The sequence below is a fragment of the Peromyscus leucopus genome, chromosome 1 (genome assembly GCF_004664715.2).
Source record: "Peromyscus leucopus breed LL Stock chromosome 1, UCI_PerLeu_2.1, whole genome shotgun sequence".
Taxonomy (NCBI): domain Eukaryota; kingdom Metazoa; phylum Chordata; class Mammalia; order Rodentia; family Cricetidae; genus Peromyscus; species Peromyscus leucopus.
In genome coordinates, this window is record NC_051063.1 from 95,676,582 (window position 1) to 95,703,093 (window position 26,512).

The 26,512-nt window shown below is 44.9% G+C and overlaps 1 protein-coding gene across 12 annotated transcripts in view; it reads left to right on the forward strand.

Annotated features, from left to right (window-relative positions):
* Dennd2b (DENN domain containing 2B) overlaps positions 1-26,512 on the forward strand; it is a 160,069-nt gene that overhangs the window by 113,500 nt on the left and 20,057 nt on the right. For all 12 annotated transcript variants that reach the window (XM_028894591.2, XM_037211645.1, XM_028894593.2 and 9 more), the window contains 4 exons: positions 6,817-8,073; positions 13,475-13,611; positions 22,167-22,318; positions 25,431-25,646. In XM_028894591.2, coding sequence (XP_028750424.1) covers positions 6,817-8,073; positions 13,475-13,611; positions 22,167-22,318; positions 25,431-25,646 — 1,762 coding nt within the window. The remainder of the gene's footprint in view (positions 1-6,816; positions 8,074-13,474; positions 13,612-22,166; positions 22,319-25,430; positions 25,647-26,512) is intronic.

Below are 26,512 nucleotides of genomic sequence, written 5' to 3' on the forward strand. Positions count from 1 at the left end.
TTTGCTAACAGGACTCAGTCTATGTTCCTTCCTTTTCCTCCTTCCCTCTACTCACAGTACAGGGTAGCACATTGAGAATGCAATCCTGAGTTGAGGCCATCACTGAGTAGTGGGCATCAACAGCCCAACTCAATTGAGCAATCCTAGAATCGTTAGTGACCAACTCCAAGGCAGTTTTGTTTGAAGCAGACTGAACACCAATTGAGTAGACCACACACACACACACCAAGAAGGCTCACTTTCCAGTGTTCATAGCATATTCTGATGGCTCTGGAGTAGTTACATGGGTGCCTAGGACTTTCTAGCAAATGTTTCTGACTTGGCCTCTTACTTAGTTATAGTAATACCCCTGGCTATCCCCACAATTTCTCTCCCCCCCCCAAAAAAAAAAAATGAATTCACCTGCAACTTAGTTCAAGCAAGCTTAGTTTAGAAATGCACTGATGATCTCTCCAAAAAAGTTCTGGGTGCACTTAGCAATACATAGGGTATCTTTTGATACAAATGCTTCCTGCTATGTGGCTTAAGATAATCAGGTGTATATGCCTATAACTGCAGCACTTGGAAGATGGAGGCAGAAGGATGAGGAATTGAAGGTCAGCCTCAACAACATAGGGAGTTTGAGGCCAGCCTGGGCTACAAGATACCCTGTCCTCAGGAGAGAGAAGAGGAAAAAAAAAAAAGAAGGCACAGGACCCACACTGGGGTTGGGTTATATTTGTAGCAGAAGGAGTAGTTTTCATTTTAAGGCCCAACTTCCATCTATCTGCATGTATGGAAACATGAACACATTGCTTTCTCTTTAAGTTTCTTCTATTGCCATATTTCAGTCCATACCCCTTTAAAAATATTACTTACTTGTCTTAAATATTTATCTCCATGCATGTGTATTTATATTCTTACATTCTTTTAAATTTCCTGTGTACATTCCCCCACCCCTTTGCTTTTATCTGTTTTTCTAACTCCCTGTCTCCTGAAAATGTTTATTTTGGCAAGTTGTATGCCATCGTGTTGGCATCTGTGTACGTGTCAAGCAATAGAACTGGCTGCCGCTGACAAGCTGTGGTACATCAGGTACCCAGTTCCACAGTGGCTGCCTCCTCCTGAGTAGGCTCTGGGACTCAGAACAGAGTGAGCCATCAAAGAGCATCATCTTGGGTGTGTGTTTGTTGCTTTGTATTTGCTTTTGTCTTATGTTTCTCTTGCTGTTTGGGAGTTATTCATGTTGGGTTTCAAACGCAGAACAAATGGCTAGGTGACTACCACTATATCAAAGTGGACACCGGCCACCAGATTCTCCTTGCATCCTTCAGTCCCTGTTATGGGGTTCCTCCTGGCTGGTATAACCGGTAACTTCTCCAGCCCAAGTGCTGGGCTACTTTTCCCTAAGCTGCTCTTCCCTGTATAATCCAACCATTTTGGTTACCTGGGGTTTTTTGTTTGTTTGTTTGTTTGTTTTTTGTTTATCTTTTTCTGTCTACTCTCTTTTGGGCCTCCTGACTCCTGCACCTGGCTCCCCTCTCTCCCCTTCTTCTCACATGGCCTCATGTTCACTCTGGACACTCCCAGATGTCCCTGTCTGGCTATACTCTCACACAAGTCTATAATAAACCTTCTCCTGCACTATTTTTATATATGTATGTATGTATGTATGTATGTATGTATGTATGTATGTATGTATTTGTTATGCATCTGGTGCCAAAAACCTGGGACCAGTCATGTTCCTTTCCTTTTTTTAATTCTTTTTCTTTTTTTTCCCCATTCAATTCGTAGTGTTCACTTTTATAAATTGACATCATCTTAGTCACACAGCTAGTGCTTGTAGGTAATCAGAGAAAGTGTTTTATAAAGAACTTGAGATTTAGAGAATATAGATGACCTGCCCATGAGCATACCAAGGAAGTTGATAGAACTAGATTCAGATCTCTAGGCAGTTGGCTGCTATCCAGTTATTGTCATATGGGGGAAGCTTTTGGGCTGACAGCCTTACTGGGTTGCACTAGGTGTTCTGTGTATCTTTCTGTGTTGGGCAGGGACATTTGCAGACAATGGCTTGGGTAGACATAAAGGAAACTAAATTTTTCACTACTTATCTTTTCATTCATTCCTTCATTCATTCACTCATTAATTCAATATAAAAATTACATTTAGGTGCAGAGGATATCAAAATTTAACAGGATAGTGTCATAAGCTTCAAGTAAGTCCATTTGTAATCTAGTTAAGAAGATTGAGAAACAGTTGAGAAACAGTCTGATGCAAGCATGTCCAGCCTGTAGCTTGTGATCCACTATATCTCAAGATACCTATGAATGTGGTCTAGTATATTTGTAAATGACAATATCATGTTGTTATGTCAGGGTTGGACACCCTTGTAACTATTATACCACAATAGATATTTTTCTAGCCACAGTAGAGGGATTCAAAGTTGGCCATTTCTACCTGGGGGTAGGGTGCAGAAAATCTAGGAGTTTGACATACCTTTAGATGAGGTGCAGGATTGGTATGGAGGGAAAGATAGTGTGAGATGATGAAGGTAAACCTAAGTAGAAACCAAATTACTGGGTCCTTGTCAGCCTCGCTTTTAGTCTGCAGAGAGTAGGGGGTTTCAGTGGATTTTGCATTATATAAAGATGTCAGAGATGAGAAAATGGACCTGAACAGGGTTGAGACTGAAGCAAAAAGAAATCAAGAGACTATTTTCAGTCCTGGTGCAAGAAGAGATCTGAACAAAGGAATTAGCAGTAGCAGTGGGGAAGTGGTAGGGACTGTGCAAGGTGTTAGGGAACAGAATTGATGAGATGCAGTTGTGGAGTAGGTAAGTGTGCTGGGGAACAGGATGGATCCAGATGTGTAGAGAAGGGAGAAGAACACAGACTTTTCGTCCTGTCTTTTTGAGAAAGGATTTCTCTGTGTAGCTTTGGAGCCTGTCCTGGAACTTGCTGTGTAGACCAGGCTGGCCTTGAACTCACAGAGATCCACCTGCCTCTGCCTCCCAAGTGTTGGGATTAAAGGCATGCACCATCACCACCCGGCACTTTTTAAAACTTTTTTAAATGATTTATTTTACTTTATTTTTTTATGTGCATTGGTATGAAGGTGTCAGATCCCCTGGAAATGGCTGTGAACTGACATATGGGTACTGGGAATTGAACCCAGGACCTCTGGAAGAACAGCCATCTTAACCACTGAGCCATCTTTCCAGCCCCCTTTCTTTATCTATGGTGGTAAAAACCAGAGGTAAGGAAGCACAAAATAGTGTAGAGATGGCTCAGATGAGTGACGAAGAAAAGCCAACTCTGTTAGGTGGGCCTTGGGTCTCCACACAGACTGTTTTTTTTTTTTTTTTTTTTTTTTATCCATGGTGATAAAACCAGAGGCTGAGGAAACACGATACAGTGTATGGATGACAAAGAAAAGCCAGCTCTGTTAGGTGGTATGCGTGCAGGTGTGCAACACATGCACATTACACACCCCAAAAAAAAAGAAAGGAAAAGAGGCTTTGTCTTTCTGGTCTCTGCTGATTCTTGATGCCGAGAATAGTTATCTGGAGTGTATCTGCTATACAGTACATACCAAGTAGGTGGAGAACCAAGCTGTGTCTCAGCTTGAGGTGTGTACACATGCACATGGAGGTCCCTAGGGAAGCTCTCTGGTAACCTTTTCTGAATCTGAACCAAGGAAGCCACTGGGTGTAGTGTGACTGAAGAATGATAGCACCAGAGTGGAGATCAGACACCAAAGAAGGGTTTGCTCAAGGGGTTGGCTTTGTGAGAACATCTGGACCCAAGCACTATTTTTATCTTGGCCATCATTTTCTCTCATTTGATAGATGAGGAATTCTTATACTTTCTCAAGCTGTAGGGATAACAGACAACTAAATGAAACTGAAGACTAAGACTGAGTATTATCTCTCATGTCAGCAGATGCTATGTGCTGTGCAAACTCCTTGTCATAAAATCCAAGCATCCTGACATCTGCCCACAGCCCTGTTGTATCTTTCCTTAAGCCTTCTGTGAGAAGTAACAAATTCTTCTCAGCTTTTCCCTAACCTGGGAGCACAGACCTGTGGAGGCACTTTTCCCATCTCCAATGAGAAAAACCAAAACAGAGTCCTCTGTGGAATCCAAGGACTTATCTTTTTTGGTTTTTCGAGACAGGGTTTCTCTGTGTAGCTTTGCGCCTTTCCTGGGACTCACTTGGTAGCCCAGGCTGGCCTCGAACTCACAGAAATCCGCCTGGCTCTGCCTCCCGAGTGCTGGGATTAAAGGCGTGCGCCACCACCGCCCAGCTTAAGGACTTATCTTTATAGGTGGCTGGATTGATGCCCTTTTATATCTGGGGCTTTATAAAACAAGAGAGACTGGGGGGGCCCTGTCTGTTGTGTGTAGGCTGGGGTCTTCTTAGGTTCATTGCTCTGCTAGTGCCTACTACAGAGGGTTGAGGCTTCTGTTCCCGCCGCCCCACTGAGTAGGCTCTTTGGTCAATGAGCTTGGCTGTGCACTACAGTTCTCTCATCTATGCCCATGTACACCTGCAATAGCTCTTGTTTGACTTGCCCTTAAAACAACTTAAGCATGTTGAGATTTCCTGTTGATCAGGGCAGTCAGAGGCTATGACCCAACAGGGAATTGTCAGCCAATCCTTGACTCACCAGAGCTCCAGCTTTCTCTATGTGAACAAGTGGTGACAGCCACTTGGCTCAGGAACAGCTGGCTGCTGTCCTGGAGATGGCATGGCACTTTGGAGGCTCTGAAGCTGGACAGCCCAGCTTTTGATCCACTAGACCTTCTCTGAGTTCACTGTTAGCAAACTCCTGCCACCTTTGAACTAATATTGTTTGGAAAGAATTCTTGAGCCAGGCATAGTGGTGCACACCTTTAATCCCAGCACTTGGGAAGCAGAGGCAGGTGGATCTCTGTGAGTTTGAGGCCAGCCTGGTCTACAGAGTGAGTTCCAGGACTGCCAAGGTTCTTACACAGAGAAACCCTGTCTTGAAAAGCCACACACACACACACACACACACACACACACACACACAAAAAAAAAAAAAAAAAAAAAAAAAAAAAAAAAAAAAAAAAAAAAAAACAATAATCTTAAGGTTGGCAGTGATTATCATAGTAGATGCCAGAAAAATGTGCTGAAGAGGAAGCTTACTCATAGCTCTCTTCAGTAAGTCCACTCACCTTTACCTTTTCCTCTCATTTTTGTTCAACATTCAGAGTGCTTTGTAGATATTGACTTCATGACTTAGACAACAGCTCGAGCAGTAAGTCCCTGATGCTTATAAAAGCTGTATTCTAGCCTGGGCTATGTCCAATGCCGTGAAGGATTTTAGTGAGCTATGCTTGGTGACCTGAGTGTTCACAAAGAAGGAAGAGGCTACTGTTTACTGGTTGTTTCTCATTTCTTAGTCATTAAAAAGTTTTAACATTAACATATAAAATAGTGGGTTCCATTATAGAATTTGAATAATACATGTTTTCTGTTGCCTTCTTCTCCTACACTAAGACCTCTTTTTCCCCTTTCATAGTCCCTTTTCTAGTTTCATGAACCCCATAATATATGTATTATATATGTATGTGTATGTAAATCTTGCATCTGTATATGAGAGAAAACATGTGGTTCTGTGTCTGGATTACTTTGCTTAATATAAGAATTTCTAATTTCATATATTTTCCTACATGATTTCATTTTTCTTTATGGCTTGGTAAAACCTCGCTGTGTGTATGTACCACATTGCCCTGATCCATTCATCTGGTGATGGATATTTAGGCTATTTCCACTTTTTAGTTATTGTAAACAGTGCAACAATAAGCATAGATGTAAAAGTCTCTTGGTTCTAGGACTTAGAGTCTTTTGATACTGTTTTCTCTTTAGAGAGAAACATAGTATAATGTAAATTTATATTGTGGCTTCACTACTTACCAGCTGAGTAACTTTAGGTGAGATATGTAATTTCTTTAAGTCATTGTGTCTTTTTATTTGTAGTATGAAGACAATACATAATAATGACCTAATAGAATTTTCATGAAGAGAGTGGAAAAGAACTCTTTCTTGAGGGGCCTGCCTAACCTTGGGGATCCTAATTCTGGTCAGGATAGTGGGATCTTATATCCAGTAACACAGTCTTAGGGGAGACACCCAAGGACTTAAAGGCCAAATAGTTTGGGCATATACATTTGGGAATACTTAGAAAGTAATGTGCTGGACCTGTTTTGCTGCAGCTCATGAAAGTTGGTCATTAGCATCTTTTCTCATCTGCACATTCATTGATATCATGTTGATAGTTCAGGAATATTTATACTGTAAAGAACAGTGTTGCCAGCCTCTGCTTTCTTCTACAGAGAGCTAGTTAGCCATTTAGCAACACGTTACTGGTCTTACTGTTCTCTAGTTGACAGCTGCAGACTCTTGGGATTTTCTAGTCTATTGTAGAACAGGGTTCTGCTCCATACATTGCTCAGGGTCTCTGAGGATGAGCTAGACAGAAAGGCTCGTGGAGGTTGGCCTGCTGCAGCTAAAGAGCTCTTCTCTACTTGACAGCCGTGACGATATATATTACATGAAGAGTATGCTTTTTTTTGTTCTTTTGGACACACTATCTCAGGTTGGCCTCAGACTTACTGTATAGCTAATGATAACCTTGAACTCATGATCCTCCTGCCTCCATCTTTCAAGTGAAGGGATGGGGGCAGGGCAGGGTACTTACAGAGTATTTTTGAGACGTCTACAGGAACAGAACATCATAATGAACCATGACCCTCTGGTTTTTAGACCACTCACCACCATTTCCTTTTTTTTCTCCTTTGCTCTTAGGTCTCAGTCAGTCTCTCCACCTCCAGTTTTGTACCCTCCAAGAAGTCCCATCTACCCACTCAGTGATAGTGAAACCTCAGCCTGCAGGTACCCCAGCCATTCTAACTCCCAGGTGCTCCTCAAGGACCGGCATCCTCGCAGCCCTTCACTCTTAGGTCCTCAAGATCCCTCCCCAGAGACTTCACCACCCACCTGTACCCTCAAGGCTACCAGCTTCAGTTATTTGGACAGAACCCCTTCAACACGCAAGAGAAAGGACCAAAAGGAGACTGTCCTGGGTGCAGCCCAGGATGTAGAGGGTGTGACTGCTTGCCTCCCACTTGCCCAGAGCACCCCATTCTTAGGGCCAGCGGCTGGCCCGCGGAATATCTTACTGACTTGCACTGGTACCCGAGCCCATAACCTGGGCATCCGGGAGAAGATTTCAGCATGGGAAGGTCGCCGAGAGGCTTCACCCAGGATGAATCTGTGTGGAGAGAAGCGGGAAGGCTCTGGGAGCGAGTGGGCAGCCAGTGAGGGCTGCCCCAGTGTGGGCTGTCCCAGTGTGGTGCCATCTCCCTGCAGCTCAGAAAAGACCTTTGATTTTAAAGGCCTCCGGAGAATGAGCAGGACCTTCTCTGAGTGTTCCTACCCTGAGACAGAGGAGGAGGGAGAGGCACTCCCTGTGCGGGACTCTATATACCGGCTGGAGAAGCGGCCAGGCCGGAATGAGCCCGGTGCCTTGCTCAGGGGTCATGGCAGCAGGAAAGAGAGCTCAGCAGTGCTGAGCCGGATCCAGAAAATTGAGCAAGCCCTAAAGGAGCAGCCTGGCCGGGGTCTTCCCCAGCTCCCCAGCAGCTGCTACAGTGTAGACCATGGGAGGAGGAAGACTGGAACCATGGGCACCTTGGAGGAGCCAACAGGGAGTACAAGTTTGAGCTCCAGCAGCAGGGCAGGAGGAGTAGCTGGAATTGTGGGGGAGGCAGGCCCACCTCTGGACAGGGAAGGCAGTGGTCCCATGAAGTCAGGGACCCCTGGAAATAGCCCTAGCCCACAGCTGCTGCCTTCAAAGAGCTCTCCTGATCCTGTGAACCCTGTCCCCAAACCCAAGCGTACCTTTGAATACGAGGCTGACAAGAACCCCAAGACTAAGCCAAGTAATGGTCTACCTCCTTCACCTATACCTGCTGCTCCACCCCCCTTGCCTTCCACACCAGCCCCACCAGTCACCCGGAGACCAAAGAAGGACATGCGTGGTCACCGGAAGTCACAGAACAGGTAAGGCATGCCCTCCTATGTCAGGTAGTGGGACCCAATGGCATTCTTTTAAATGGAAGAAGCAAAAGCAGATTGTGCTTGGGTCACAGGAGTGTGCTACAAGTTCTGAAGCACTGAATAATTGTTAGTTTGGCAGCTATGACAGGAAAAATGGAATGGTTCTCCTGTGTGCGCTCTCTCTCTCTCTCTCTCTCTCTCTCTCTCTCTCTCTCTCTCTCTCTCTCTCCCTCCCCCACCCCCATTTTGTAGCTGGCCTGGAATTTCCTGTGTACTAGGCTGGCCTTGAACTCACAGAGATCCTCTTGCCTTGGCCCCCTAAGTGCTAGGTTTAAAGTCATGTACCACTGCCAGGCCTGTTCTGCTCTTGAATGGGAGAGAAAGAGAGGGTGAATGCCAATCTTGACAGTGCTGGGTACTGAAGTTATTGGCTAGGTTTGTTGGGGTGAGCTAGCTATATTAAAGATTCCTTAATTCATAACTGGAAGGTTAAAGCTACCTTCATTTTAGGTCTTGTAAAGAAGGTAGTCTGTTGAAGGACTGATAGGATATTAGCCTTATAACCACATGAAATGCCTGCACTGAAAATTAATTTCTTTTTAAAAAAATTTTTAATAATTTATTTTACATGCATTGGTGTTTTCCCTGCTTGTATATCTGTTGGATCCCCTGGTACTGGAGTTATAAACAGCAGTGAGCTGCCATGTGGGTGCTGGAAATTGAACTCAGGTCCTCTAGAAGAGCAACCTGTGCTCTTAATGGGTAAGCCATGTCTCCAGACCCCTGAAAATTAATTTCTTAAAGTGAAACTGTACCAGAGGATTACATTTTATCATTAATAAATTCATTATGTTGACAAATTCAATATGATTCCTTTCTCTTGAGGGCCTTCAGCCTATACTGATACCCTGGTTCTGTTTCAAAGGGTGGTTCTTGGATCGTGAAAGAAAGACATATGAGGAAACATTTCACCAGATTCTTGGTCAAATCCAAAAACTACCTTTTCTGGGAGTTTCCACTGGTTCCTGGTCAGTCTTGGCAGTTTGGCCCTGAACTAGCAGGGGCAGCTCCTGGGTGTGACTTGGAATCTGGAATTGGTGAAAGTTGAAAAATACCTGTTAACCTAATTCTGTGGCAGGTTAGAAACAAGCATTCTTTGGAATCCTTACCTTTAACTTACATATCCCAAAACTACTTCCCTTCTAGGAATCTTCTAGTATGTTATCATTCTTTTTTTCCTTTTTTTAAATTACTATTAAGAGATTTTCTATTCATTTTACATACCAACCACAGATTTCCCCTCTCCTCCCTCCTCTTGCCCATGTTATCATTCTTAATGCTTCATCCAGCATAGCCCGTCTCAAATACAGACTTTCCATGTGTAGAGGGATAATCACAATGTTTCATACTCCTGAGCCAGGGTACCTCATGGCTATGTACAGTCTTATGTTTTGGCCTATCCCAAGAATGCTTATTGACTTCTTAATTTATTTACCAGCCTGCCAGGTAAGCTAGCTTTGTCCATATTCATCCATTTCTGCTAACATCCATCTAGAGCCTCCTATACACCTAATCTTGTGTTCATCTAAGGGACACAGAGACAAGTAAGACATGGTTCTTCCTTCAAGGACTTGATGATCTGATACATAGATAAATCATAGATACCATGATATTCACCATGACTCCTTGCAGTGCAGAATGCTGTGGAGACTCAGAGGAGAAGCATCTATTTCAGCTCAGAAGTGAGGGGAAGCCACTTCTGGAGGTAATTACTGAGCCAGAGTTAGAATAACAAAAAACAGTTGGCTAGGTAGCAAGGAGTAGGGGAGAGTTGATCGACCTGAAGGTGTTCCCACATGTCACATTTGCATGTAATTCACACACACACACACACACACACACACACACACACACACACACACACGCGCGAGTCAGGTGGACTCTTAAAAAATTTTTCAGACTCCCGCCTTTAATCCCAGCACTCGGGAGGCAGAGGCAGGCGGATCTTTGTGAGTTCGAGGCCAGCCTGGGCTACCAAGTGAGTTCCAGGAAAGGCGCAAAGCTACACAGAGAAACCCTGTCTCGAAAAACCAAAAAAAAAAAAAAAAAAAAAAAAAAAAAAAAAAAAAAAAAAAAAAAAAAAAAAAAAAAAAAAAAAAAAAAAAAAAAAAAAAAAAAAAAAAAAAAAAAAAATTTTCAGACTCCAACCTGTGCATTTGGAGAAAAAGAGGAACAGTTCAGAAAGTATAAACTGTTGTGCTTGCTTGTCTGAACCTTGAGCATTTTTCCCCTGAGGAGAACATGTTAACTTTGTTTGTGTTATGTCAGGTGTGCTTCTTACAGACATATTTTAAAGAAATGAAAACTAGATATTCAGTCAAGGGGGAGTAAAATTTCTGAGGAAGAGAGGCTGGGGAGCTGGCTTAGTCAGTTACATGCTTGCCACACAGGGATGAAGATCAGTGTTTGTATCCCCAGCACCCATGTAAAAAATGGGCATGATACATGTCAGCTGGAGTCAGGTGGAGTCAAAACAGGCAGATCCCTAGAGCTTGTTGGCTATCCAGCTTAGATGAATCAACGAGCTCCAGAGACTATTGGTGGAAGTACTAAGACAACTCCACATAATTAAAAGGGAGGCTTATTTTGGGTGGTAACTACAAGTAAAGGGATAGGTTATAGGGTCTGGGAGAAGTGAAGTGCAGTCTAGTGGTGTTCTCTGGAGAACTCTGCCTGGTCTACATGCAGCATTCAGGATCCAGGAGCCAAGGTAGCTGGCACATCCGGATCTCGGGTCTTAAGGGCTCCCGTCTCGGCCCGCCTCATAGGCGTGACAGTTACCGGAAGCCTCAATAGGGGTAGTAATTCCAGGTCAAAGCTGGAACAGCTGCCCACTACAAGAGACTGTGTCTCAAAGAAACAACGCACACAAGAATGGCCCACACCTTTAAGTAATCCCACCATTTGGGAGGTAGGTGGATCTCTATGAGTTTGAGGCAAACCTAGTCTACATAGTAAGTTCCAAGCCATCCAAAGCCACACAGAGTGAGACCCTGTCTCAAAAACATAAAAAACAAGGTGAAGAATATTCAAGGAAGATAACCATGTCTGGCTTCAACACCTACATGAACATGTACATACATGTACACAACAAAATCCTGGAAAAAAATAGACTATATTTATCTTGATGAAAGGCAATGTGTTGGCCTTCAACATGGTACCTGTATAAGATGTCCAGTCTACTCTTACACCAATGAAGACTTAATCTCACATAGTATTTGACCATTTAATTGGGAAGTCTGGGCCCAAGACAGAAATTTTGAGTCATCAGGAGTAAAAGGCTTGGCCATGGATATTTGTACATACACAGAAAGGAGGCCTAAAGACAGAGTTCTGAGACACTGTGGCATTTAAAAGGCCACTTAGAACTGCGTATGGTGGCACATGCTTTCAATCCCAACACTCAGGTTATAGGCAGGCAATTTCTATGAGTTTGAGGCCAGCCTGGTCTGTATCGTGAGTTCTAGATCAGGTAGGGCTACATAGAGAGACCCTGTCTCAAAATAATAAATATGAGAACAGCCTTTTGAAAAAGAGAATGCTAGCCAGGCATGGTGGCACACACTTTTAATCTCAGTACTTAGGAGGCAGAGGCAAGTGGATCGAGGCCAGCCAGGTCTGGAGTGAGTTCCAGGACAGCCAGAGCTACACAAAGAAACCCTGTCTCAAAAAAAAAAACAAAAAACAAAACAAACAAACAAACACAGAGAGAGAGGGAGAGGGAGGGAGAGAGGGAGAGAGAGACTGATTCTTTCATTAGAGCCTGAAAAGTAATTGCTGGGGTTGCATGAAAACTAGAGCTGATGGGAGTACAGAAGGAGAGTCCTAGGATAAGAAGTGTTGGGTTAGGTTGTTTGGTTGAATGCTGCAGAGGGGCCAGGTGAGCCTAAGAGGGTGGTGTAGCCAGTCCTTGACTTGCAACCCAGGGCTCTCAAAATGAGTACTCAATAAGTAAAAAGGAAAAAAAGGATGTCATTGAAAGAGGAAGACACTCAAGGATAAGAAAGATTCAGTCATGCTGTCTCTTTTCTGCCCCAGAAACATGAGAGGGAAATCCAGAGGACCTGTGTAGTGGAAAGGGAACCAACTCATAAGTTGTCCTCTGACCTCCACATGCATGCCTAAAATAAGTAAACATAATTAATATAAAAGAGTCAGATGCCATGTCAGACGTTCCTGTTCATGTGTCATCTCGTTGGACTTCTCTGGGAGGGACATGCCTTGGATAGAGAAGAGGATGTAGCGAGCATCCCAACTCGGATGAGGAGAGGAGAAGAAGAAGACATCTTAGGATCCAATAAGCTGTGGTTCCAATTCTGCAGTGTAGGTTATACTGCAGTAGTTTCTACTGGGGGGTAGAAAGGAACAGTGGACTGGCTAGAGGGACACTACAGCAGATTATCCTCCTAGCTCTACTGAAGAAGAGGACTGACTTTTTTGAGGGTTCAGCCCTTCTTGTATCAATAAACCATCCTGTACCAACTATTTCCTCCACCCCTCTAATAGCCCTGGACATGACCTTCCATTGTAGAGCCCTTATGGGCTGCTCAGAGCCCTTGCTAGGAAACCGGCTCTAGGAAACCGACTGATCTCTCTATTCCTTTGGAAATGGTAGACTCTTCTCACGAAGGATGCTTTCTAGGTCTGAGAGGCCAGAATTGTGGTTGGAAGCTTAGATTCTGGAAGCAGGCAGCCTTGGAAAATCCTGCACAACACCTGCCAGCTCTATTGTGAGAACAAGAAGAGGTGTATTTGACATGGCATCTGACCACTTTTTTTTTTTAATTTGATTATATTTATTTATTTTTGGCATGTATGTGGAGGTCAGAGGACAACTTATAAGAATTGGTTCTCTTTCTACCACATGGATCCTAGGGATTGAACTCGGGTCATTAGGCTTAGTGGCAAGCGCCTTTTCCTGCTGAGCTATCATCTCACTTGCCCAGACGGGATGTTTTTAAACTGTGGAAGTTATTACCTCGTACTGGTATTTGTTTGTTTGTTTTCGAGACAGGATTTCTTTCTGTAGCTTTGGAGCCTATCCTGGAACTCACTCTGTAGACCAGGTGGGCCTCAAACTCACAGAGATCTGCCTGCCTCTGCCTCCAAAGTGCTGGGATTAAAGGTGTGCACCACCACCGCCCGGCTCATACTGGTATTATAAAAGATAAGCACATTAAAGTCACTCAGACTGGGGTCCTTTAGACTGTCTTGTCTTTCTTGTTCAGAGGTATAGTAATAAGTTTGAAGAGAAGGGCCTCTGATCATTACTGTTTCCTATAGCTGTTCCCAGCAACACAAAGGGATCTGGTCCAGCCAAAATGACTCTTATTCTTGTCCACAGAAAATCCTTTGAGTTTGAGGATGCATCCAGTCTCCAGTCCCTGTATCCCTCTTCTCCCACTGAGAATGGTACTGAGAGTCAACCCAAGTTTGGATCCAAAAGCACTTTAGAAGAGAATGCCTATGAAGATATTGTGGGTAAGCAGTGGTAGAGGTGGTGGGGGTGGGCCTTCCCTGGGGGCTATAGAACAACTACTAGAAGGAGATGTTCATAGGTTCACCTCATGTGGAACACCATGGTTCCTTCCACCTTAGGTAATTCCTGGAAATGGCAACAGAGCAGCTGAGGTGACTAAGCCTAACCCTGAGTGAGCTAAAATCCAAAGGGCCTTTGGGACCACAGGAAGAGACAAATGACATCATTCCTTTCTTGTGTTTTTGGAAGAATTGAGAGACCAACGGATATTCTTCCTTAGCTGTGTACCCTTAGGCAAGCCACTTAACTTTTGCAGGGCTCTGTTTTTCTGTAAAACAGTGGCGATATGAGGATCTGAACAGTAGCACTAGTAGTAATATTACTTTCTTAAGATTGTTGTTAGGGGTTCTGGAGAGATGGCTCAGTGGTTAAGAGTACTGGGTGCCCTTCCCAAGTTCAATTCCCAGCACCGATGTGGCAGCCCACAACTGTCTGGAGCCTATAACTCCAGTTCCAGGGGATCTTATGCCTTCTTCTGGCCTCCATGAGTACTACACACACATGATGCACAGATATGCATTCAGGCAAACACTCCTATACATAAAATATATATAAATAAAATCTCAAAAAAAAATTGTTGTTAGAATTAAGTCAGCTAAGACTATGACACTGACAGATTTGGTGTCTAGTATAAGCCTGATTCCTGGTTCAAAGACACCTGTTATTTCCCAGTGGCTTAAGAGGCAAGGGAGTTCAGTGGGGTTCCATTTATATGGTCACTGATCCTTTATGAGAGTTCTTCCTTTTGACCTAATTCCCTCACAGAGACCCATTCACAAGGGTTTGTGGTATGGATTTTGAGGGGGCAGACATTCAGGTGCATGTCCCAGTTTCATAGATTCTAGAAAAAGACAGAAGACTTCTGTACCACAAAGGACTTTGTTATCTATGGCAGAGCAGGCAGCATGAGCTCCATGTTTTCCCCAGGCTCCCTCTCCTTGGTCACAGGGGCATGAGACTTTGGGAAGAAGGCCTCAGCGAGGTGTCAACCCACATATATAGGAGACACTGGGTTTTTCAAGACTTCTAGTAAATCTGCTCAACCATTGCTCTACAAGAACAGTTTCTGGTCAGAAAATAGATTGCCTCTGGCTGGGCCATAGGCACTATCTCCACCTTCCAAGGCTGTTTTCTGTATAAACACCTGGAGAATATAGTTTGGAACTATTCATTCCTCCTGCCCTGCATAAGAGCAGCAGTGGAGTTAGAGTTGCCTCCCAGCAAGGGAGGAAGCATGGTGTGAGCAGGCTTGATGTCAAGGGTCTACAAGGGAATAGACCACATAGTCTTGGGTCTGGGTTGTTTGGGGCATTTCTGTTTGTTTTTGAGATGTGTCTTTTTTGCTCTGCATCGCAGGTTAGTCTGGAACTCTAAACCTTCCTGCCTCAGCCTTTCAAGTAACAGGATTATAGTAGGCATGTGCTATCCTGTGGCTGTTTTTGATGGTCATTTTAGTTCTGTCCTTATCTCCTTTGAGAGGGGGCTTTGATTCTGTGTGAAATGTGTCTCTGAATAGATCAACAAAGCAGGGAGAAGCAACATGCTGTCTTCATTTCAGTGCTATCTTGCTCTATCTCAGGTCTTGAATTCAGAGAACACAGTCTTAATTAACATTAGAGAGAGTAGTGAGTGACCACTGTAGATTCTTAGGATATGAGAATCTTATGAAGAAGGGACCATCTGGTTCCCCATTTGATCTGTGTCATCTCTTAATAGTTTCCTCCTTATTTTCGTTTATCTTTATTTTTTAATGCATTATTATTTTATGCATCTGAGTGTTCTGCATGTATGTGTGTGAACCATGTGTGTGTCTGGTGCCTGTGGAGGTTGGAAGAGGGCATCCAGCCCCCTACTAGGAATTGAACTCTTGTTCTCTGCAAGAGCAGCAAGCGCTCTTAACCACTGAGCAATTTCACTAGCCCCCATAGTTTTCTCCTTACCAACTACTGGGCTAGCACTTTGTGGGATATAGTAGTCATAGTCACGCCCACAGATATACTGCTTTCCTGTGTATGGGCATGTAGCATGTGTCCATGGAAAAGTGCATTGCAGAAGTAAGACTGCAGCAACAAGAGCTCTCTGACAACAGGGAGGCTGGGCAGGGAAGCCTTTTCTCTACTACTTGGGAAATGATAGCTCTGTATTCAGAGCTGACACAGAGATGTGGGGATTAGAGTCAAAAGTCCAGAATTAAGGTAAGCAGTTAAGAAAGATGCTTTATCACCTGTTCTGTTTTGTACAACTTTCATCTCCAGCTCCTCTGTCAGAGAAGCATCCAGCCTACTGTGTTTCCTTACCTCCTCATACAGGATCCCAGAGTGGAAGAACATTTCTAATGAGTGAAGAGATAGTTCTGTTTCTTCATCTTTCCATCCTCATCCTATCCTCCCTGCCTCCTATCAGAGGGTCTATTTCAGTCTGCAAAAATTGTAATGTTATCATCACTGCACAGTTATATATCCACTGTGACTGCTGTATGATGGCAGAAAGCTGTAGTTTTCTGTTATCCCTGCAGCACAACTGGCAGGAAGAACTGTGATCTTTACTGTTTGCTTACATGCCTTGGGAGGCCTTTCTGTGCTGCCAGAGGATTCCAGGAATAGATCTATTCTTACAGCAACTGAACTAAGAGGAGACAGATGACCCACCCCCTTCTCTCTGCTCTCTTTAGGGGTATTTCTTAGTTAGGGTTTCTGTTGCTGTGAAGAGACACCATGACCATGGCAACTCTTATAAAAGAAAACATTTAATTGAGATGGCAGCTTACAGTTTCAGAGGTTTATAGTCCATTATCATCATGGCAGGGAGCATGACAGTGTGCAGGCAGACATGGTGCTGGCTACGGCTACATCTTGATCAAAAGGCAACAGGAAGTGAACTGTGACACTGGGCATGGCTCAGGCATATATGAGACCTCAAAGCCTACCCCTCATACTTCCTCCAAAAACAAAGACTCACTTCCTAATAGTGCCATTCCCTATGAACTTATTGGGGCCAATTACATTCAAACTACCACAGGGCGTTTGGGGGAGAATTTTTGGAGGTAGTGTCCTGGGCACAAGATTATTTCTTGGGCCTTCTTAGGGGAGAGAGTATCTGCCTCTCATTTGTTAGGAAGACTTTTCTACTTTGGGATATTACATGAAGAGACAAGGAATGTAGGGACTGCTTGGTTGCTTCTTGGCTGGATGAGGTAAAGCTAGGGGAAGTGCTGTACATGGTGAAGTTGGGGTTGGAAATCTTCCTTATCACTCGCCTAACTTCTGGAACTTTGGAGCCTTGGGAAGAAGGAAGGGGGGTGTGGTGTAGGAAAGAGGGTAAGACAGTCCCCCAGCACTGATTTGGGTGTTTGTGTTTTGCAAGTTTGGGTGGAGATACTGGGAGTCTTTTGGGCCAATGCCTTGGGTGTATTTTTTTGTTTGTTTGTTTTTTGTTTTTTTGAGACAGAGTTTCTCTGTGTAGCTTTGCGCCTTTCCTGGAACTCACTTTGGAGACCAGGCTGGCCTCGAACTCACAGAGATCCACCTGCCTCTGCCTCCCGAGTGCTGGGATTAAAGGCTTGCGCCACCACTGCCCGGCCTATTTTTTGTTTTTTATCTCCCACAGCAGCTCAGTCTGAATCTTAGGACCTAACCAGAGAAGCTTGAAGAAAACATTTTCTTTCTGTTACTAGATTCTGGTTGATTTTTCCATCCACTTTCTTCAAAGAGGTTCAAGAATGTGAAGACCTCTTAGGGGCTTCCAGAGCTTTCTTGTTGCTGAACTTTGAAGGTCACTTTTATTTTTTTGTTTAGGATTGATCAGTAGTTCTGACTTCTAAGAGCCTTGTTCTTACCCAGCCTCTGCTTTGTGGGATTAAGGCGGTTTCTGGTTCCAACTGGATTATCTAGCTTCGTGCTGCTTCAGGTCCACTGGGACAAAAGAAGCTATATTCTGGGCCTGTGGTGATAGATCTATGAGGGAGGCAGAGAGCATGCTAAATTTCCATCTTGGGCACATCCCTTTGGCCTGGCATTCCTGGACTGTTAAGAGATTGCAGCCTATTGGCCCAGAGGCTATTTGGTCATCTTGGTTAGCAGCAAACATGAGCAGGGCACTTTGGGGTATTTACTGGCCTCCTGCCCACATCAGGCATGATGCCTGCCTGAGGTATTGAGTTGGATACTCAGAAAGGCTGAGATTTAAAAGGCTACTGGTTTGCAGTAGTAGGGTTCAAAAAGAAACTTGTTGCCTTGCTGTTTCCTGAGCCTGACAATGAAAAATGCACCTTAGAAAACAGCTTGCTAAGGAGCTATGTAGAGTGGCCTCTTCTTAACCAAGGAGCCTGGGCTGCATTCCTGTTGAGATTCCCACTCCTATCAGTAGCTGAGGCCCAGTGAGAGCTTCTGGGATACTGGAACTTCAGTGGGATACAAGTCAGGACAGAGTCAATAGGCCTTGCCAGTAAAACCTTTTCAGCTTTTTCTCTGCCTTCTCTCATTCACCCCCAGGTTAGGCAACAGTAAGGAATAGAAGGAACCTATCAGCATGGATGGTGCTACAGCAGGAAGCAAAGCAGCCAAGAGATGTGGCCCAGGGAAAGGTGCCCAGGGCTGTTGGGAATTGGTGTCAAGCCTTGGAGGGTGGGTTACAGCAGTCCCCAAGGGAACTGGCCTCCCTCCTGTGTGAGGGAGGGAGAAAGGTGGAGAAACAGCTAGTTGAAAGCCAGAGGATGGCTAGGAAGGGAAACTACAGACCTAAGGCCTTAGCCATGGTTGCAGCCCATGAGTGTTATGGGTATCTTGGATAGATGCACTCCTTCCTAAACTGTTATTATGAAGGAGTAGGGAATGAAGAAGGCAGTTTTCCTGTGTGATATCCCAAAGAGCTGTGGAGAACAGTTAGGACCTGGTGAACCTGGAGTCTTCTTCCAGAAGGATCAGTGTGCTGAGATTGGCTTTTCTGGCGAGCCTCTTTCAGAAGTGTGCAAAGCAGAAGTGACTGGGGATGCCTCTGGCTCTTATCTTGTCAACAAATTTGGGAAAGGTTGAGACCTCTGGTTTCCTAATCCAAGCTTGATGAGATGGGGCTGCTCAGAACAGTCTTGGCTTACTACTCTATCACTGTCCAAATGCTGTATGAACTGGTAGAGGGAACCATGTGGGCAGGGGTGCAAGGGAAAGGTTTGCAAATCCCTGTCTCACATCAATTCCTGGCAGATTGTCCCCTTTTTTCTTCATCCAGATCTGGCCTCTCCAGCCTTTGCTGGAGGCTGTTCTGAGCACTTTGCCTCAGCCTCTGCTTTAGTGTTTACTTGCTCTCAGCAAATTCATTTTATTGGCTCTAGAACTCACCATCTCTTTGCTCTTTGTCCATCCATACCTTTGGGCATCTTTCCTGTCTACAGAGATAGATAATTGGCATTTTGTCAGTGAAATAGTCCTAAGAGTTACTAGGAGTGGATGACAGGTGGACTGCAGGGATCAACTAAGGCTAGGAAGCAGAGCGTGGCCATTAGTGGTACTTAGAGAAGAAAGGCACTAGGGCTGGACAGGAAGAACAGGCACCTGAGGCCTTCCCCTCAGAGGCAGTCCCAGCATGCAGAAGTGGATTGTCACCAGCATGTAGTTACACTGTGCATTTACTGCTTCTCTGGGCCTCATCTTACACCTTTGTCTGGGAACTTTAGATTTTATATCAATCTTCAAAGCTCTGATTCTTGGGAAAGAAGAAAGGAGAAAGAGGAGAGAAGGATGGAGGAAAAAAAGAATTAGACTTAGGACTCACAGCATGGCCCTCAGACACTATTAAGAAGTTTAAAAATACCACTGGTTGTGGGATGGGGGATAAGTCCATCCATCTCCCTTGCTGTGCCCATCTTCTCTCCTTCCCTGTTCTAGGGGGCATTTGATAATGTATAAACATTTTTTCATTATAACTGAAGGAGGCTAATGTCAAGCTAGTATTGAAAGGCCAGAATTGCAGTAAATATCCTATAAATGGTCAGTTCATCAACCCAAAGTGTTGACTACTTAGAGAACCTTGATAGAAAGGGATTGAGATGGGTCTTCTTATAGGTTGGAGATAATAAGGATTCTGGCCAATCACATAGCCTAAGACAATTTGAATGAGCGTGAAATAAATATAAACAAATATTCTTCCCCAATCTGGACAGTAATGCACTGGCATGTTTTACAGATCAGAAAGAATTATGCCCTGGCATTCTTCATCACCTTCACCTTTCAAGATTGTGAGATATTTGTTAGGTAGGAACCAAGGAGTAGAAAGTCCACCCCATTTCCTGCTGAAGTGTACCTCACAGTAGAGTAGACTGAAAAAAACATGCATGGGATGCTGAACTTGAGACAGACAGGGCCACTGGGCCAACTTTACTTAGTCAGGGCCCTGGAATGGAGAAGAGTCATTTTAATGGCATGGCTGTTACAGGAAAAGCTCTGCTCCATTTCTGGGACCATGTGGTGTTACAAATCACTTAATCCACCCCAACTCTTTTCTTGACCTATCCTTGACTCATAAGTTTACAGAGATTTGTATTGCTCTTGCTACAATCTGTAGCCTCACTCCCCCACCTCTGTAAAGGCATTTCCTAAATTCATTGTGGTTTCTTATTTAATAAATAGATGCTACAGTTTAAGAGAACTTCAGCTTCTTGAGGAATCTCTAAGCATGCTGGGTTTGGGTTTTCTCTTGTACCATGTTTAGGGAAGTTGTAATTCCATCAGCCTTTGTTTCCAGTCCTATAGGAGTGGGGTCTGAACTACTGTGGGGGCTAAGACACATGCAGGCATCTGCGGGTTAGGCATGGGGCTCAGCATTCACCCAAGCTCAGTCCTACTCACAGTGTAGGAGCAAATTCTTCCCTAGGCATGCTAACTGCCACAGAGATCCCAAACAGTGGCACTGGGCAAACTAGGGCAAGAGTACAGAAAGACAAGGGGAGGGGAAGTGAGGGTTGTATTTGTAAGGAGTCTCTTGGGATCTCATTACCACCATGATTTTTTTTTTTTTTTTTTTTTTTTTTTTTGGTTTTTCGAGACAGGGTTTCTCTGTGTAGCTTTGCGCCTTTCCTGGAGCTCACTTGGTAGCCCAGGCTGGCCTCGAACTCACAGAGATCCGCCTGGCTCTGCCTCCCGAGTGCTGGGATTAAAGGCGTGCGCCACCAACGCCCAAAGAGCTTTTTTTTTTTTTTTTTTTTTTTTTTTTTTTTTTTTTTTTTTTTTTTTTTTGGTTTTTCGAGACAGGGTTTCTCTGTGTAGCTTTGCGCCTTTCCTGAAGCTCGCTCACTTGGTAGCCCAGGCTGGCCTCGAACTCACAGAGATCCACCTGGCTCTGCCTCCCGAGTGCTGGGATTAAAGGCGTGCGCCACCACGCTGGGCTCCACCATGATTTTTTTGATGGAATTAAGCCTGGACTGATGATACATGACTGGTTGGTATTGTGTTAGAAAAGCCTCATTACTTTAATCCTAGCACTCGGGGCAGAGGTAGATGGATCTCTGTGAGTTTGAGGCCAGCCTGGTCTACAAAATTGAGTTCCAGGACAGCCAGGGCTGCACAGAGGAACCCTATCTCAAAAAAAAAGAAAGGAAGGAAGGAAGGAGGGAAGAGAAAAGCCTCATTATATATCAGAGAGAGGGAGGGGCATGGGGTGTAATTTAGGAAATGGTGTATCTCAAAAATCTTACAATCTTTAGGGGCAGGGACTGTGTTTGGGGCTTTCCTGAGATTTTTCTGGTAGTGTCAGTGCAGTGCCTACTGCCAGAAACTGGTCCTGAGGCACAAGAATTCTCCCCCTTTCTTTTGACCCAGGCTCCTTCCAAGCCTTTCACACTCTCATGTCACTGCAGAAAAGTCTGTGCCAAATGGGGAGTAGTGAGGGTTCTCTTTTTGCTGAGATCAGCAGTAGAGAAGGTAGCCGACATTGTGCTGAGAGAGATAGATGGAACAGAGTTTCACTGAATATTTGTTGTGGCTGTTTGGCCCTCTGGTTGCCTGAGACAAGATCCCTTCCTGGAATACTTGGAAAGCAGAGGAGTAGGTTAGAGGAGGATCTGGCAAAGCCCTGGTTCCTGGAGTTCTTTCATGCTCACCCCTGAAACTAGATCCAGAAAGACCCATGGGGAGTTGAGTAAAGAGAGTTATGGAATCTCTGAAAGCCTTTCCAGAAGTGCCAATCTCCAGGGGCTTTACCAGCACAAGGGCTAGAGCCAGGGACAGACTCGTGGTGTCAGCTTTGTCCTCTGCCAGTCTTGTGCAATCCCTAAATTTATAAAGCAGTGGCCAACAAGGCTGGGCTGAGATGAACTGGAAATGGGGAGTGGAGGCCTCAGCTTGTAGACTTGGAGCCAGAATCTGTTTGTAGCCTCCCCAGAGCAGACGGGCAGCCACATGACTCATGAGCTGAAGGACTAGGCAGAAGCTATTCTCTGTGGTTCACAGGAATTGTGCTTGTATCTCTCATTCTCTCCTTCCCTTCTCTAACTTTGCCTCCTCTGCAGGAGAGCTTCCCAAGGAAAACCCCTATGAGGATGTGGACCTAAAGAACCGAAGAGCTGGAAGAAAATCTCAGCAGCTGTCTGAGAACTCCTTGGACTCTTTGCACAGGATGTGGAGTCCCCAAGACAGGAAATACAACAACCCACCCATGCAGGTAATGCGGTTCTGGCCTAGGCAGTGTGAGGGCCTAACCTCAAGGGACAGGGTCAGCTTTCACTTATGCTCTCATCCCAGCTGGCAATTGGCAGAGGAAGTTGCCTCAGGAGACAGCTGTGTAACTATTGCCTTCTGCCATGTTGAAACTGCTGTGGACAATTGAGATGTGCCCTTAGGGAATCCTGTCTTGCCTTTTTTTCCCCCTCACCATCTAAGTTCTAGCAACAAAACCAAACCAGGAGCTCCCAAAGACTCCTATCAGTATTCCTTCCTTCAGTGGCAAACAGGAAGACAGGGCTCTCTTTAGAACCTGGACATTCTGCAACTCTGCCACAAATCATCTTGGTCCTGGCATTTGAGGGTCCATGGCCAGACTTGGAGAGCCAGCCAGTATCAGGAGCCTCTCAGTGAGAGGGCCCATCGAGGGCCTGTGCTCTCAAGGTGGGTTCCAGCTTTTCTTAGTCTCTGTTCTCACTAGCACTTGGTGGAGTGGTTGCCTCAGGAAAGAATTGTGTACCTAGGGACTCCTACCATGTTGAAACACTTTGTGGACTGGCAGGTAGGATATCCTCAGGAATGCCTGCCTTCTTAGTAATGTGTGGGATCTACTGCCGATTACGCTATACTGGAAAGCATCAGTGTTTATGGGCAAAGGGGTGGGGGATATAGATTGGGGCTGGAGAGAGAGGTAGCCCAAGACATTGTAGTGAGGGAGCCACTTGAGTATGAGGTTCACCTTGCTGAGCCCTGGTGGCCAGAGCCTAGAATCCTGCTCTATCTCTGGAAGAAGTGAGCGTGGCAAGTCTTCCAGAATCACAAAGCAAAGCAGACTGGCGGGAGAGCATAAGGAGGAGTGTTTGGGACTGAGGAGATGGTGCAGTGGGTAAAATGCTTACTGTACAGTGTGAAAATCTGAGCACAGATTCCCCAGAACCCATGTAAAGCCAAATGCAGTAGCATTGGTCTGTAATCCCAGTGCTCCTATATCAAGATTGGAAATGGAGAATCTGAAGAAGTTAGTGGGTCACCTGGCCTGACATATGCAGAAGCAAATAACAAGAGACCCTGGCTCAAACAAGGTAGAAGGTGAGGACCAACACCTGAAGTTGTCCTTTGTCCTGCACATGTATACCCACATTCAAACAGGCACACACACACACCTTCAAAACAAAAATGGGCTGGAGAGCAGTTAAGAGCTCTTACTATTGCTGGGTGGAATGGTACACATGCCTTTAATCCCAGCACTTAGGAGGCAGAGACAAGCAGATCTCTGTGAGTTCAAGGTCAGCCTGGTCTACAGAGCAAATTCCAGGACTGCCTGGGCTACACAAAGAAACCCTGTCTCAAAAAACAAAAAAACAAACAAACAAACAAACAAACAAAAACAAAAATTGCTATTATTATAGAGAACCCAGGTTTGGTTCTCAGCTCTCACATGGCAGCTCACAACCATCTGTAACTCCAGTTTCAGGGGATTTAATGCCCTCTTCTGACCTACACAGATACTAGGCACAAATGTGGTACACATACATACATGCAGGCAAAGCACTCATACACATAAAATAAATAACTCTTTAAAAAAATAGCAACAACAATAAAGATGTGTTTGAGGAGAGAGAAGAAAGCTGAAAGGCCCAAAAAAGCTTTTAGACAAGCTCATTCTGGTCTTGTCCAGTGTGCCAGGAAGCAGGGTAAGTCAGGAGGTAGGGAAACAAGTTGTCTCTGACCTACCCAAGTAAATCTTTAATTGGACAGATGAAAGGACCTGGATAGTTTATAGTGTTGGGCAGAAAAATACATTAAGGGTTTTCTTCTGGCTTTGAAATCATGTGATTTTGATAAAGCATCTATCCTTTTGATGCACTCTGTTCAAATAGGCTTCCATTGGATTTGTATTGCTAGCTTGATTGACTTGGAAAAGATATTGGCTCTGGAAAGGAAGGATTTGTTGAAAAGTAAGGAGAGACAGAGTAAGACAAAACTCAGGATTCCTCAGGAAGTACCTGCTTTCCAGAAGTCCTACTATCAATTAGTTAGGTGTTCTATACTGAAGAACATCAGCTGTTGATTGGGGTTATACAGGGCCAGAGAACGAGGCAGTCCAGGGTGGCATGGTGAGAGGGAGCCACTTGAATGTGAGGTCTGCCTTACTCAACTTTGGTGGCCACTATCCAAGAGCCCTGTTTTCTGGAGGAAGTAAGCATGGTCAGGCTTCCAGGATCACATAGCACAGTAAGCTAGCAGGTAAGTCATGGACTTTTCCAGCAAAAGGACTTAGGACTGAGGAAGTAGGAAGACTGGCCCCTCCTCCACAGTCACAATCCTTGTCTCAAAGTTCAGACAATGCCTGGAGAATTCCTGCTTTGTCTCCGCTTTCTACGTAATAGATGATCCCAAAAGTCTTTGCTTTATTCTTTTCTCTCAGAAATAGTGAAACTTTCTTTGAGGAAGCAAGTATTTAATCTAGCCCTTAACATGGCCAGTGAACAGCTAAGGTCTTCAAAGAGGAAACCCCAGTATATTGGATTTCCAGCATGGAACTGATGAGAGCTGAGGATCCCAGCCTTTTAGCTTCTATCTGTAAGGATTATGTCCCTAATTACGTCACCAGCATGCAACGGCTTCCCAGCCTAAAAAGTGGGTGTGCCCTCTGTGCGTTCTCTTTTTCACACTCTCTCCTTCCGTACTCCCCACTCCATGCGGTCCTTCCTCTCTCTCCCTCTCTCCCTCCCTCTCCCTCCCTCTCCCAATAAAGCTCTAGAAAGGTAACCATGGGGGGCTGGAGAGATAGCTCAGAGGTTAAGAGCACTGACTGCTCTTCCAGAGGTCCTGAGTTCAATCCCAGCAACCACATGGTGGCTCACAACCATCTGTAATGAGACCTGGCACCCTCCTCTGTATACATAATAAATAAAAAAAATCTTAAAAAAAAAAAAAGAAGAAGAAGAAAAAAGAAGGTAACCATGGCTCGTGATATTTCTGCCAACCAGCACTCTCCTCCGTCAGCACGAGCGCCGTCACTTAACCAACACTATCCCCATATACCAGCAGATGGATACTGACAAGACATTGTGGTGAGCCACTCTCTCATATCCTGTTCCCTATGCCAGCTGTCCCTGAAACCCAGCAGTCAGTCCCTGCGCAGTGGGAACTGGTCAGAAAGGAAGAGCCATCGTTTGCCACGATTACCCAAGAGGCATAGCCATGATGACATGATGCTGCTGGCTCAGCTGAGCCTGCCATCTTCACCCTCCAGCCTCAATGAGGATAGCCTCAGCACCACAAGTGAGCTGCTGTCCAGCCGCAGGGCCCGCCGAATTCCCAAGGTATCCTCCCTACTTTGAACCTGAGGCACTAAGCAGGTGGGTGGGCAGGCAACCAACTCCTCTCTGGCCTTCCTTCCTCCTTTAATCTGGGCTGCTTCCTCAGTTCCTTTTGAATAGACTGAGACCCCACCCCCCACCCCACCTTTTTCCCCTGGTCCCTTGCCTTATCAATAAGATTACAGTAACTGCTTCTCAGTACTCAGATGCTAGGGGGGAGGGGAAAGACTAGCTGAGACTCCATTACTAAGTGTCATAGATGAATTTGTGCTCTTTTGCACATAAAAATCTTTGGCCTTTCAGGGACCTAAAGAATCAGACCAGCTCTTCCTATGTCTTGAAATCAAAGAGCTTTCAGCAATGATTTGCACATGTGTCCATGTGGCCAGTCCTCAGCCCAGAGCAGCAGGATTTAGCTAAATGGTATTTTTAGCTTGCAAACAATGCTCGGGTATATTGAGAATTTAGCTTCTTCCTGTCAGACCCCAGGTTATGGCCCAGAGAGGAAAGGCTAGAATCCTTGTTCCTGTTTTTATATCTGAGAAGCTCTTTGTCTTGGTTGGTTCGATGACTCTTGGGACCCAGGAGCTCCCATCCTGTCTAGTTTGATCACAGTTCCTTCCTTTGGGGAGCTAAGTTTAGTGTTCTTGTCTTGGGGCAAGAGCCCACTCCTGGGGCACAGGGTAGATGGAGAACTACCAAGCATGGCTGGTAAGCCTCCATTGGGGTCATTTCAGTAGGAAGACCAATGCTGGACTTAGCTAGACCAGTGCAGAAGCTCTTGCATACCTGAAAGGGAAAGAATGGGCTCATAGTCCATCTTCATGGAAGTAGGAGCAGCTGGTGTTAGAGTTACCTTACCCTCTCTG